Genomic DNA, 14,690 nt, shown 5'->3' on the forward strand with positions numbered 1-14,690 from the left:
GTTATTAGGCCTGCTTCTATTTGCCTCGTGTTGAACGCTATCTATATTTGCTCTGAAGCATGCTGAAATCATGCTCTTGTCACTTGCAAGCATACTTGTGTCTCTCTCTGTAAATTCATGGATTTGACAAATCTCAATTGCTTTACTCAACGTTAAATCACTGTCACAAAGAAAAATCTTTCTTACAGCAGCACTATTAATACTATACACAAGCCTGTCCTTTATTAACTCCTCTTTTAAGTCAACAAACCAACACGTTTTTAACTTTGTTTCTCAGGTCAGTAATATAAGCTGCCAAAGTTTCCCTTGGCTTTTGATCTCGTGTAAAACAAATGCCTCTCATGTTATATTTGTTAGAGGGTTGCACATTTCCCTAAATTTCAGTTTCAAACACTCGGGGTCTTGCCTTGATTCAGCCTGTACTACAATATGATGATTTTCACCTTCTCCCTCATATACTGCCGGTGCATACACAAATGAACACTCTTTCAATGGCCTCTGACCTAGCTAGGTTTAGCAAAATGAATGCCCTGGTGCATGCATCTTTGTCAGAATAAGCTGCTTGTATAAAAATATTGTATTCTTGCTCAAATATTCTCCAAATCTCTGCAATATTCTGATCAAATACAAGTGGTGAGGGCTTTCGAAATTCATCTGCCATATTAATACATACCAGTGAAGGGATTTGCAAATATGCACGTATACACACACACACACAAACACACACGCCAGAAATTTATGCCAGTATTTGTAAATTTGCCCAATGGCAAAATACGCCTCTGAATCACTGAACTTTGTGAAATAAGTCTCTCGGGAACTGTAACACACTCAAAATTGCCGTATAGCAAGAAATCACAGAAACATTTCAATTAACTGCACTGTGCTAATGAACTGGGCAGAAGTTCAGAGTAAGAAACATTTCAAAGTAACTGCACTTTGCGAACAAACAGTAACCGGCACACAAACTTCCCCAAAATGGCGGTACTTTGCTAAATAATTCTTTAAAGTGCAAAACACTCTGTAATGACAGTACTTGCGATTAGACACACCCAGTAGAAGAAACTTTTTGAAATGGCTGTACTTTGACTGTACTTTACAAAACAGTTGCACTTTACATACAAACACTCTTTGGAATACATGCACAGTAATAAGCACACACTAAGCACTTTTACACATTTTGAGATACTTTGAATAATTCAAGTTACGCCCTTAATACAAAGTCATAGTTATGCCAAAAACAAAGCACTTTGCCAAAAAACATGCAATCACCTTGCTTTATTTATGCTTAATGTGCCGTTTTCCCCCTTACTATATTCGTTTTGCTCATTTAATGTTCATGCCCATTGCACTTTTCTTGTGCTGATTTTACTCTAAACATGCCGGTTTTGCTTTAAATATATTTGTTTTGCTATTCTGCTAGTTGTTTTATCAAATATCTTAATCTTAACATTTCGCTTCATTAATAAACATTGTGCCTCTAGCTTGTTTAATAATGCAGTTTGTGCCCTTGTAATGCTCTGCTTCATCTTTTATATAAAGTAAACTGTGCAAGTTTTCATTAACTTTGGTTCTTTTCTGGTTCTTTTTTGTGCTCGTCTTAGTTTACCGTCACTCATCTCTGCATTTTATGGCTCCAAATATCAATCTCTGCCGGTTCTGACACCATTTCGCTCATCTAGCCGGGCTGTAATAGGGAAGTCTTTGTGGGTTCTGTTCAAGCAGCTTTATTATTTACAAACACATTACGACTGAAGCGTATCAACTTTAACTTAGGTAACTTATACACAGACTAGCTACATTCGTTCTCACATGCTTACTGTCTGGCTGCACTTTCAAAATGGCACTAGGTACAACACATGCCTACTATTTATATATGCATGTTTTACAGACTATTCTGCAATTTACAACTTTTTTTCCAAGACCCGTGAGGATATTTAGTCATGTTAAAGTTGTTTTTACTTCTACCCAGGTATAAACTTTTTGTAGATCATGGAGAATGGATAACAATTTAGTAAAAGATGAAGGCCATCTCCAATCATCACCGTATTCAGCAAACGTAGCTGTTTTTTTAACCATTCACTTATTTTATGTGACCAGAACAAACTGACAGAGATGGGATAGCATCTTTTCAGCAGGGTCATGGGGAGAAAAGCTTAAGTACACCAAACGTATAGTTACAATTAGGATTACATACAAAGTCAATACAGGTAAGTGAGACAAAGTAAAATGAATAGAAATAAGACTTCCAAGATGTCCGCAGTCTAATCAACAGGTGGATTAGAGCTCACCCAATGTGAAAATATAAACTCTGGAAAACTAGCAAAAGCCATTTTATTTGTGTAAAAATGTAGTTAAAGGTTTGTCACTATACTGTCTGGATGCTAGCAAGGAATAAATCTGAAGAAAGTAAGAAAAAAACAACTAGGTCAGATCAAGACGCATTCGACAAAATGTGTCTGTGATCACGCAATAAGAACCAATGTGGGCATCCCTTTTAAAAATGTAGTAATGTTGGCTTTATGTCTGGTGTAATGAGCTCTACCCTTACCAGGAAACAGTTTACAATGCTGAAACAGAAGACGCAGTTCACAATCTATTTGGTAATAGTCTACTGGTTTACCATCTACAAAGGCTACCAAAAGTTAGGCTGATCTGTTTGAAAAGTTTGGGTGGTGTGCTGGTGATGGTCACAACTGCTCATGGAAGGGAAAGGGTCCTTGAATTCCCTAGGTCAACATTTTTTGGTTTGCACAGTTCTTGAACATTTTCTGGTTTGCCACTTCTTAGCAGTCTGGGCTCCACTGTAGTTAAAGGTTTGTCACTATACTGTCTGGATGCTAGCAAGGAATAAATCTGAAGAAAGTAAGAAAAAAACAACTAGGTCAGATCAAGACGCATTCGACAAAATGTGTCTGCGATCATGCAATAGGAACCAATGTGGGCATCCCTTTTAAAAATGTAGTAATGTTGGCTTTATGTCTGGTGTAATGAGCTCTACCCTTACCAGGAAGCAGTTTACAATGCTGAAACAGAAGACGCAGTTCACAATCTATTTGGTAGACTCCAATACCCTACAGAAGTGGTTAGGCTTTCTAGCAGCAACGGGAAGACAGAGTCAGGGTGCAGTGATGCATCTTTGAACAAATCATACAAGACGAGTCCTGGAGGGACCACCACAGGTCTAGAGGGTGGGAGGTTCTGAAGCTCTTTCTAATGAGTTTGAACTTTAGAAAAATTCCCTAGACTCCCAACTGAAGCTTTACTTCATCCTGTGAAGTGGCTCTCCAAATGAAATCCTCAGGAGGCAAAGCTGAGGATAGGGTGTCATTGAATCAGTCATAAGTCTGAAGGAGAAGATCTTCCACATAGGATAATTCCTCCTAACCCTTGGATTCTGAGAAATCAGAATATTGCTTGGCGGGGGGTGTTACTTTTAGTTTTCTGAGAGGACATTCTTGGCGCAGGATCCTATTGCAGGGTAGGTTGCTGGTCCTCATGCAAATCATAAAGTTCTGGGCCAGCCTGACCAAGTCTAGTAAAGAGACCTGGGATGATGAGGTAGTGGGCCAAGGCAAACCTGAAGGCATTTTGGGTTTTGGTATCCAGGCTAAGAGGATACCACCGTCCCTCACCCTTTATCATCAGTACTTGGAGTCAGAAGCTGAGCCTGCACACTGGCTCTGGACCCAACTAACGTCAGTCTGATTTTGCACAGTGAGGTATAGGCGTGAGTCATGGCGACTTCTGAATGGGTTGCCCCAGACGAATGGGGCCTAGTAGGCATTGGAACAGGGGGCTGTAAAAGCACCTCATTTGGGTCTAACTTGTGTTGTGTCAAGGACCTTGAAAAGAAATGTCTTTGGTGTCCCAGATGTCCTTCTCCTTTGGACACTTGTCTTTGCATTTTTTGGGACAATGGTCTGGGAACCGGCAGACACCAAAATGGAAGAAGGGCCAGCTTCCAAAATGGAAGGGCCAGCTTTTCTAGATTCTATATGCAACAAGAGGGACTGTCTACTTCTTACTGTTTTTTTTTTTAAATTAACTTAGCACAGAACTGATGGCTAAAAATGTTGTGCTCGGTGCCTGGGCAAAAATGGCAGTGTGTATGGAAATCTTTGCCTTTCTTGTGGAAAGCAGATTCCCCACAACCATTAATTTTCTTATTCATAAACAAATATTCACACGAAAGAGAAAAAAAATGTCCTTAGTGGGGTACTTATCAGAAGCTTATTAAATCTCTGGCAAATCAAGCTGACCTACAAAATGACAATGTTGAAAATCAGACTGTGGAGTACTGGACTACATGGCAATAAATTGAAGATGGTACGGACACCCTTTTTATACCCCAATGTGCAGATGTCAGTCTGCTGCAGATTTCCGCTGGCTGAGGAATGGTAAAAGACACTAGTATTCGGGCTGGCTACAGGCTTCCCCAAAGCAGGAAGACCAAAGAATTAGTACTGCAACATTGACATCTATAAAAATCTTTTATTAAATTACAAAACACAGGCCTCATTTTTAGTTTAATATCAGCAACAGTTTTCAGTCACTGTGACCGCCCCCCCAAATTAAGCCCAGCTGGAAACAATATTTTGTTACTAATTGTGCACAATATGCACCCTTTTAGCACCACCACTGCAAGGTGGGAGGTGGATTATTATGGGTCAAGGGAACAAAACAGCCATAGAATAGTAATGCAGAAGACCATTCTTGCATTTGCTTATTGTCCTCCTATAGCTATCAGAGATGGAAAGCCCAAACGTCCAGACACTCATAAAAACTCTTGACATTCCAAGGCTATGAGGAAGGTAGCTCGTGCTATTTCTACTAAAACAACAATACATGCATCAGCCAAAATTAAATCAAACAGCACAACAATATTTTGTGAGGAGCTGGTTACAGCCATGTATCCACTTAAATATGACTTGCACAACACCCATTTCATTATAAAATAGGGACAGAGATACATGCATTCTAGTGCAGATTCTTGAAACTGCCACGTTTTAAAAAAGTCAGTTTATTACAGCATTAGGCAGAACAAGTGTCCACTAGTTTCACTCAATGCAACTCGGTGTCAAACAGCACTATCTACCAGCAGATGATTTTAATCCTAGCTCCTAAGGCTAATAACTACAACAGTTCATACTAGTTAAAAATGGCAGCAATATCTTTTTTAGACAGTGCGATCTTTGTCTAAACTTAATGGTGCTCATGTTGCGCCACTAGAGCTTAAACTGTCCTATGGTAATACACACCCAGGCTAGATAGATAAATGTAGGGCAATACCTCAGGGTCTATGTTAAATCATCAAATGCTTAAAAAAGCGAACAATGATTTATCGAACCCATGTAAGCAAAAGCTGACAATCTCGAACGCTTAGAACAGCGATTTTTTTCCAAGGGAAAAAAATAGTTATTCCACAAAACAAAAAAAATGTAAAAATTACATAAAGTAGGGGGCTTCGCCCCCCACACCCCCCCCTACTTAAATATACCAACTCCGAGATCGCCGGAAGTGGCCAAGCGATTTCTTTCCCAGGGAAAGAATTTGCTTATTTGCCATTTTGCTATTTAACTTTTCGTGCTTTCAAGTTTGATCAAGAAAGGCGGGACTTCGATCATTTAATAGGAACCCAATGCCTCATCCCCTCTGATCACACATACAGCTTCACCAAAATCCAGGTAATCAAGATATGCTAAAAGCAAACTGTACATTACAAAGGAACTACACCACAGCAGAACGTAAATATAAAGTCAGCAAAATCCTTAAGCATTATATTAGTAACAAAGAACAGTAAATTATAAGGTTGAGAGTCAGTGGCACAACACCATCTTATGAATGGACAGAGTTCATCCGTAACTGTTACTATTTGCAACTTTTTTTATGCAATGGCATGCCAGATGGACCTCAAACAAGCAATATTTCATAATAAAGAGGTCAAGTTAATTAATCTTAAAATACATTTCTAGGTTTCAAGATGAGTCACATACCTTGCTTATCTTTACAGTGTCAGAATGTTCAAATACAGAAGCAAGTTGTTCCCACGTTGGAGCCAAAGCTTTACAGTGGCCACACCAAGGTGCAAAGAATTTGATAAAATGATAACCTGCAAAAAGAGTGGATGTATTTGAACAGGGATCATTTTCACATACACAAAAGGTCCTTCATTAACATAGCTTTCCTACCATCTCAACAAGATGCCTATTCAATACTAAAGAAAATGTTGAAGATTCTGCTAACAGACAAACTGAAACACAAAAAGCAAAAATGGAAGCATTAAACCTCTACCTCCTGCATGGAGACAAAACTCTCGCTAGAACACAGAGTTTCAAAAGTAAAGAAACAAGATTAATTCATTAATGCAGGGTACTTCATCCCTTTACATCAAAAGAGAACAGACTATCTTGCTGGGACTTCATGCTCACCTTTTTGCATAAGCATAAAACGTACAACATAAAATGTCTGAAAGTGATCAGATCTGCAAACAAATTTGGCTGACTCTCCTACTTCCAAGTCCTTCCCTATTTCATCCTCTTACATCACCCTTAGAAAAAAGGAACCAGACAATGTACACAAACATATCCCATTCAGATCCATGACACTGATTTTCAAAACAGCTATTAAGAAAAAAATACTAGATTACCTTTTTATAAAAGCAGTAAACCACTCTGCTAATACAGCCCTTGTTAGCCAAGCAGATGCTTTGTTTATTTTTATGAAAGAGTAGCACATCAGAAATGATAATTAAGAAAATCAGCACTTCTGGATTGAGCAGGGTATAGTCCTGTACTCTTTTGGTTTCAAATCAAAGTTAAGAATACAACTTTTTATTTATTTTGCTTTACTTGACACCAGAAGGGCTAGCTTGGTCCATGGCAGTGTAAGGTAGTGGGACATGAAGTCAGAACACAAGTATTTACTTCTTTAATGTATACTAATGCCATTAATGCTGCTAGTCACAAATTCCTAAATAATGCAGGTACATCTCACTGTACAAACATGCCTCACTTAGTAACCCGGTTTACCACCCCCTCTTTTGGGTTAACACAAACCAGTATGGTATGGGTAAGGTGGCATCTTTGGGGCTAAGTTCTTTCCTTGAAAATTCTTTACAGATGCAATAACTTTCCTTTCTAAGAAAGAATGTCACGATGTTCTGCATCTGTCTGCTTGTATGACATACTTTGAACATGAAAGTACAAATTGGGCACATGTAACTAAGTTTCAATCAAGGGTCTGGAAAGTGGCTTTGCTCAGCCCACAGGACAGGAAAAATGTTCTTGAACTTTTTAGTCCTCTATGGCAGCTTTTTCTAGGCCTTTGCTCATTTTTTGAATCCTACATAAATAAATAGTGCTGCAAACTGAAATTAACTTGCTTTACTCAGGTCAGTTAGTCTCCTTTGTCTATTTTTTTTTTTTTTTTTTTTTTACTATAAACAGCAACTCTGTTTTAAAAACACATTCAATGATGTTACATTTTGTCAGGACATTATAATGGAGTTTTATTATTCTCCAGTTCATTACATCTGGTCTCATCTATGATCTGTAAATACTGCATTGTGCATTTAAAACTGATGCGGCTCTCCTCTCGTAACCATAATTAGAAGTTATGTACCTACCATAACGTTCCATGTTAGTTGTCTTCTCTCGCCTTCTTTCTTGCTGGATGGGTTCGGAGCCGATCCTCGGCTCCACTGCACTGCTAAGCTCGAGAGCTAATTTTACCAGCTCGAGGCAACCCTATACCCCATGATGCAAGGCGGAGATTACTCAGATCTCGTTTGGTAGCTAAAGAAATAGCAGTATTTTCTTCCAACATAGGAGGAAGAAATAAATACTAAAAAACATCATAAACCTGTAGAAAGGATCCACATAACCTAGCGAAACTTGGAGTTGAACAGATAGAAAAAGGTAAAAACCTCTTAATAGAGGATGAATAATCTTCTCGGTCTGACCAGGCTAGGGGGAAGGAGGGCGGGACGCAAGAAAGAAGGCGAGAGAAGACAACTAACATGGAACGTTATGGTAGGTACATAACTTCTAAATGTTAAGTTGTCAATCTCGCCTTCATTCTTGCTGGATGGGACCGCGTCCCTAGCACCTCTTTCCTGGGTGGCTCATTGGAACAGACTCTTGAGAACGGTGGAACCAAAATTTGCTGTCTCTGGAGACCAAATCTAGTTTGTAATGTGAGACAAAGGTATGAGGAGAGGCCCATGTGGCTGCTGCACAAATAGTGTCTATTGGAAGTCTAGCTTGAAAGGCTGTAGATGTAGCTAGAGCTCTGGTAGAATGGGCTTTTGGGATAGAAACCAATTATTTGCCCCTGAGCTGATAAATGTAAGTGATCAAGGAAGACAGCCACCTAGATAAAGTTACCTTAGAAACTGGAAGGCCTTTCCTGTTCTCTGCATAGGATAGAAAAAGTTGATCAGATTTCCTAGAAATTTTTGTCTTATCTAGATAATATCTCAGCTGACGGTGAACATCGAGATAATGTAGCTTTTGTTCAGCTCTATCAGAATAATTCGGGAAAAATACTGGAAGATCAATGGACTGATTTAGGTTAGTCTGAGATGCCACCTTTGGTAAGAAAGACGGATTAGTTCTTAGGGATACCCTATCTTTGTGAAATATTAGATAGGGAGGACGAACACAGAGCATGAAGCTCAGATACTCTCCTGGCAGATGTAATGGCAACTAGAAAAAGTGTCTTCCAAGAAAGCAATTTCAAGGAACAGGCAGCTGCAGGTTCGAACGGGGGAAGAATCAAAGATGTTAAAACTAAATTTAGATCCCACTGTGGTGGGGGGTCTCTAATTGGAGGTTTCAATAAAAAGATACCTCAAAGGAATGCCTTGCAAAGTTTATGTGACATGATGTTGTGGTCCAAAAAGCCTATGTGAAAATTTGAAATGGCTGCCAGTTGAACTTTCACTGTGGAAGAAGAGGATCCTGAATTAAAAATGTCAACTAGGAAGTCCAATACCGAATGAATTGGAGCAGTATAGGGGTCTATGTTCCTAGCTTTTGCCCAGAAAGAGAAACATCGCCATTTACTAGTGTAGATCTTTCTGGTAGAAGATTTTAGGGAAGCTACTATGATATCCCGTACAGGATTAGAAATCATAGGAAGCCTGGCTAAGGATGGAAGTGGAGCAACCAAGCAGTGAGGTTGAGAGAGGGTATGGATTGGTGCAGGTGACCCGACTGGTGGGTCAGAAGATCTGGAACCGGGTCCAGATGCCATGGCTGTACCCAGAGGTAACGATGTAGGAACGGAAACCATATCTGTCGAGGCCAATAAGGGGCAATGAGAATCAATTTGGCTCTCAAGGCGGTTGCTTTCTGAATTAGCTGATGTATCAGCGGAAAGGGAGGAAAAGCATAAAGAAGTCCCCGGGGCCAATCTTGGGTTAGAGCGTCTCTGGGGGGATGGCCTGGAAGGGGGAAGAGAGAGAAGAAGTCTGGGCATTTGCTGTTTTGAGGTGTAGCGAAAAGGTCGCAGCAAGGAGTTCCCCACTTCTGAAAAATCTCTTCCGTCACGGACTGTTTTAGAGACCACTCGTGAGGCATGAGACTAGCTCTGCTCAATCTGTCCGCTATGATGTTGGATTTCCCGGGGATGTGCGTTGCTATCAGAAACCGATGAGAGGAGATCGCCCATTGCCAGAGTCTGAGAGCCTCTCGACATAGTGGATAGGACTTGGTTCCGCCCTGTTTGTTTATGTAACATACTACGGACATATTGTCCGTTTGAACTGCAATTGTTCCCTGAGGAAGAGAGTCGTTGAGGGCTTGCAACGTTAAAAGCACTGCTCTCATCTCCAGAACATTTATGTGCAGATGGTACTCGTAAGGTTGCCAAGTGCCATGGACCATTCTGCCCTGATAATGCCCCCCCCACCCGATCAGGGAGGCGTCCGATGTAACCGTGGCAACTGGGGCAAGAGGAACAAATGGTCTGCCTTGATGGATTTGAGGGGACGATACCCACCAAGTCAGATGTCTTTTGCAAGTTGGGGTTACTATGATCCGGTGACGCATGGGAAGTTGTTGAAAAGACCACTGAGTGAATAGCATCCATTGTAGTAGCCGCATGTAAAAGCGGGCAGGAGGAAGAAGTGTTATGGCGGCCGCCATAAGACCCAGTACTTTTAGAGCAAATCTGGCCTGAACTTTGTTGCTGAATAGAATCACTTGGACGTGTTTTTGAATGTCCAAGATCCTCTGGTCTGTCAACCTTGCAGAAAGTTGTACGGTGTCCAAATTTGCGCCTATAAAGGTAATATATTGACAAGGCGACAAGGCAGATTTTTCGAAGTTTATAGAAATTCCTAACCCTCTACATGTGTGAATGGTGTAATTTCTGGCTTGGAGAAGCTGATGCCTGGTGGTGGCAGTGAGGAGCCAGTTGTCTAGATATGGAAACACCTGGAATCCTTGACGTCTCAGGTGAGCCGTAACCACTGCCATGCATTTGGTAAACACTCTGGGGGCTGTAGTGAGTCCAAAGGGCAGGGCCCTGAATTGGAAGTGACTGGTCCCCAGCGAAGCGGAGAAATCTTCTGGAGCGTCTGTGAATTTTTATGTGATAGTACGCATCCTGAAGATCTATTGAGCACATCCAATTGTCCTTGCCCAGAAAGGGCAGAATGGACTGGAGCGTGACCATCCGGAATCTTGATTTCTTTACAAACTTGTTGAGTTTGCTCAGATCTAATATTGGTCTCCAGTCCCCTGTCTTTTTTGGAACTAAAAAGAACCTTGAGTAGATTCCGGATCCTAATTGGTCTGCCGGGACTGGCTGGATGGCTCTTTTTACTAGCAGTTTTGATATTTCTAGTACTGCTAGTTCCCTTAGACCGGGTGGACGTCTGGAAGGGTTCCCTTTTGTTGAATTGGGGTTTGAATAAAGGGAATTTTGTAACCCTCTGATATAATTGACTGTACCCATTTGTCTTGAGAAAGGGAAAGCCAGGCTATTTGGTACAGCGACAATTTTCCCCCGACTGCCTCCGAAGGCGGACAATCGGGCAACATCTCAGGGATGCTGGAAGGGTTTGTCAGAAAGAGGCTCTCTGCTACCCTGATTCTGCGGACCCCCTCTGCCCCTAAGGCGGCGTCTATTGTTGTTACCCCCTCCGCCTCTGGGGGTAAACTGACTTTGTGCGTCAGGCGTGACTCCTTGAGATTTGCGGAACCACATTTTTCCTCCCTTCTGTCCTTTGGGGTAAGGTCTAGAAGGGGCGGAGAAACGGACTCCTACGGCAGAAAGAGTCTTGCCATCTTGTTCGCATCTAGTCAAAGTGTCTTTCACTTGAGGACCGAACAAGGTTGAGCCATCAAAAGGGGAGTTTGTGAAAGATGCCTTGAAGGGGTCTGCAAAAAGTACAGTTTTGTACCTACCATAAATGTAGATGTCCGATAGGAATGCATCTGCAGTCCTTACAAATGGGTTGTCCTGTCGTCAGGCAGCCCTTCGGTCGGCCGGATTCCAAAGTCTGGGTCTGGCCTCGGCTGGTGTCGCACTTCACCCGACGTCATAGCTGCAGTTCTTCGGGTATAAAGGCATCAGCCGATGCCATTTTCCTCAGTGTTTCTTGCCCCAGATGCCAGGTGCCCTCTTGGAAGGCTAAATTTGGATAAATGCCAATGATTCCAAATAGTAGAGAGCAAACACAAAAAATATGCATGTATGTACATATATACAAACAAATACACCATAATAGATTCCCCAGCTAGCTATAAGATGGGCAAATACCCTAGGAGCACCACAGAGGGAAGGGTGGGTAATCCTGACTGCAGATGCATTCCTATCGGACATCTACATTTATGGTAGGTACAAAACTGTACTATGTCCTTCAAGGATGCATCTGCAGTCCTTACAAATGGGTAGAATACCATAGCCCAACTGGGGGAGGAGGAAAAATAAAGTTATGGTGTAGTTAGGATCCCTTGCAAAACAGCAGTGGCAAAACCTGCTCTGGATCTAGAGTATAAAGGTAAATTATAATGCTTGGCAAATGTATGCACGGAGCTCCAAGTAGCAGCCTCTAAAATGTCCTTGGTAGCCACTCCTCGTAAGAAGGCTGTGGTAGTGGCTGTTGCCCTTGTAGAGTGAGGCCTGATGTTCTCTGGAGTTTTCTTTCCATGGTAGGAGTAACAGAATCTAATGCAATTTCCTATCCACTTGGAGATTGTCTGTTTTGAAATTGCTTTACCTTCCCTTCCTGTTGCATATGCTACTAGTAGCTGGTCAGTTTTTCTATTGCCCTTGGTTCTGTCCAGGTAGCAGCGTAATTGTCTATGTACATCCAAGGTATGCAGCAGTCTTTCTCCCCTGTTCTGTGGGTTGGGGAAGAATGTAGGTAGGTGGATAGCCTGATTTAAAGAAACTCTGGAGACCACCTTAGGCATAAAGGAAGGATTTGTTCTCATGGACACTCTATCTTGATGGAAGATCAGGAAGGGTTGTACTGCCATTAATGCCTGAAGTTCAGATACCCTTCTTGCTGAAGTGATTGCCAGCAGTAAAGCAGTCTTCCATGATAAGTATTGTAATTCTGCTGTTGCTGCTGGTTCGAGAGGAGGAAGTGTCAATTTTTCTAGCACAAAGTTCAAGTCCCATGCTGGTAATGGTGGCTTCCTAGGAGGCTTTACATTTTTAATTCCTCTCAGAAACTGTCTGAGCAGAGGATGTGAGAAGACAGGAGGATCCAAGTCGTATTCTGCTGAAATAGCTGATGCATGAATCTTGATGGAGGAATAGGACAGGCCTGTGTGGAAGAGCTCTGCCAAGTATTCCAGGATGTTGGCTATGTTTACCAGTGACACATCATCTCCTTTTGCAGTACTCCAAATGAGATAGCTTTTCCATTTTGCTGAATAATTTTTTCTTGTTGAGGGTCTGCGAGCCTCAAGGATAATGTCTTTAACCCTTTGGGATAAATTTGGGTTTATTGGTCTTATGCAATGTTCCAGGCAGTCAGCTGCAGAGTTTTCAGGTTTGGATGCAGATTGTTGTAGTTGTTCTGTGTTAACAGCAAGGGAACCAGGGGCAGTGGCCATATTTGTTCCAGAGACATGCTCCTCAGTAATGGGTACCAATGTTGCCTTGGCCAGTCTGGAGCTATCAGAATGATCCTTGGACGGTCCTCTTTGATCTTCAATAGCACCTTGTGCATCAAAGGGAGTGGTGGGAAAGCATATGATGTCAGGTTTTTCCAACTGAAGGAAAGGGAGTCCACCTTCCAAGCAAGTGGGTGGTACGTCCTTGTGCAGAATTTCTTTAGCTGGTGATTGCGTGGGGATGCAAATAAGTCTATTTCTGGAAGCCCCCATTTTCTTGTAATGGTTTTGAAGATGTCCGGATGCAGCATCCATTCGTGGGCATCCGTGGTAGTCCTGCTTAATATGTCTGCTAGAATGTTTTCTTTTCCTGGTACAAAAATTGCTTTCAACTGAATGTTTTAGCTCAGGGCCACATTCCAGAGGTCCAGTGCCATCCAGCAAAGAGGATACGAATGTGTGCCTCCCTGTTTGTTGATGTACCACATAACTGTGGTGTTGTCTGTCCTTATCATCAATTGACCTTGTTGGAGAAATGGTCTGAATGCCTGAATTGCCAGTTTTACTGCCAGCATTTCCTTTAGATTTATGTGTAAGTGCAGCTGGTCTTGAGTCCATAAGCCTTGTATGCACTTGTCCAGCATGTGGGCCCCCCAACCGAGGTCTGAGGCGTCCGTCGTGATGGTTTGGCTTGGTTGAGTACTGTGGAAGGGCAATCCTGGGTTTGTTCGACAAGCCTGAGCCCACCATAGGAATTCCTGCTTCAGGCATGGAATAATTGGAATCTGGGTTTCTAAGCTGTGCTTGTGTTGAGACCATAAATTCCTTAGGTACCACTGTAGTTTTCTCATATGCAGTCTGGCATGAGGAACCAATATTATGCAGGATGCCATGAAGCCCAAGGCTTGCAGTACTTTTCTTGCTGTCAGATGGTTCTGCTTTGTTAATGCCAAGAAGTAGAGAGGTAGCTGCTCCTGTTTTTCTACTGTTAGGGATGCCATTTGCTTTGATGTGTCCAACTCTGCACCCAAAAGGTTATTCTTTGGGATGGTATCAGCCTTGACTTTTTTATATTGACTGTGTATCCCAGGGCTTGTAGCAGGTAGATAACCCTTTGTAAGTCTTCTGCTAGCTTGTTTTGTTGTCCGCTTGTATCAGGCAGTCGTCCAGGTAGGGGTAGATTTGGATTCCCTGAAGCCTGCAATGAGCAATTACTGATGCCAGGCATTTCGTGAACACTCTGGACGCAGTAGATAAGCCAAAGGGCAATGCTGAGAATTGATAATGCTCTGATCCTGCAAGAAATCTGAGGTATCTTCTGCAATTTGGTCGTATGGGGACGTGCAGGTATGCCTCCTTGAGATCTAGAGTTACCAGCCAAGACTCCTTGCCCAGCATGGGAAGAAGCTGCTGTAGAGTCAGCATTTTGAATTTTGGAACAATGAGGAAAGTGTTTAAAGCGGACAGGTCGAGAATAGGTCTCCATTTGCTCTCTTTTCTTGGTACCAGGAATAGTCTGGAGTAAAATCCCTTTCCTTGCTCCATAGATGGTACCTTTTCCACAGTTCTCATCTTCAATAATTGGGATATTTGTTTTAGAGCTTCTGCTTTTTG

General features: G+C 41.9%; 1 protein-coding gene across 1 annotated transcript in view; it reads right to left on the reverse strand.

Annotated features, from left to right (window-relative positions):
• TXNDC5 (thioredoxin domain containing 5) overlaps nucleotides 1-14,690 on the reverse strand; it is a 600,564-nt gene that overhangs the window by 326,843 nt on the left and 259,031 nt on the right. The window contains exon 5 of the mRNA XM_044065418.1: nucleotides 5,994-6,109. Coding sequence (XP_043921353.1) covers nucleotides 5,994-6,109 — 116 coding nt within the window. The remainder of the gene's footprint in view (nucleotides 1-5,993; nucleotides 6,110-14,690) is intronic.

The sequence above is a fragment of the Protopterus annectens genome, chromosome 3.part0, assembly GCF_019279795.1.
Source record: "Protopterus annectens isolate FY-2018-M chromosome 3.part0, PAN1.0, whole genome shotgun sequence".
NCBI classification, from domain to species: domain Eukaryota; kingdom Metazoa; phylum Chordata; order Ceratodontiformes; family Protopteridae; genus Protopterus; species Protopterus annectens.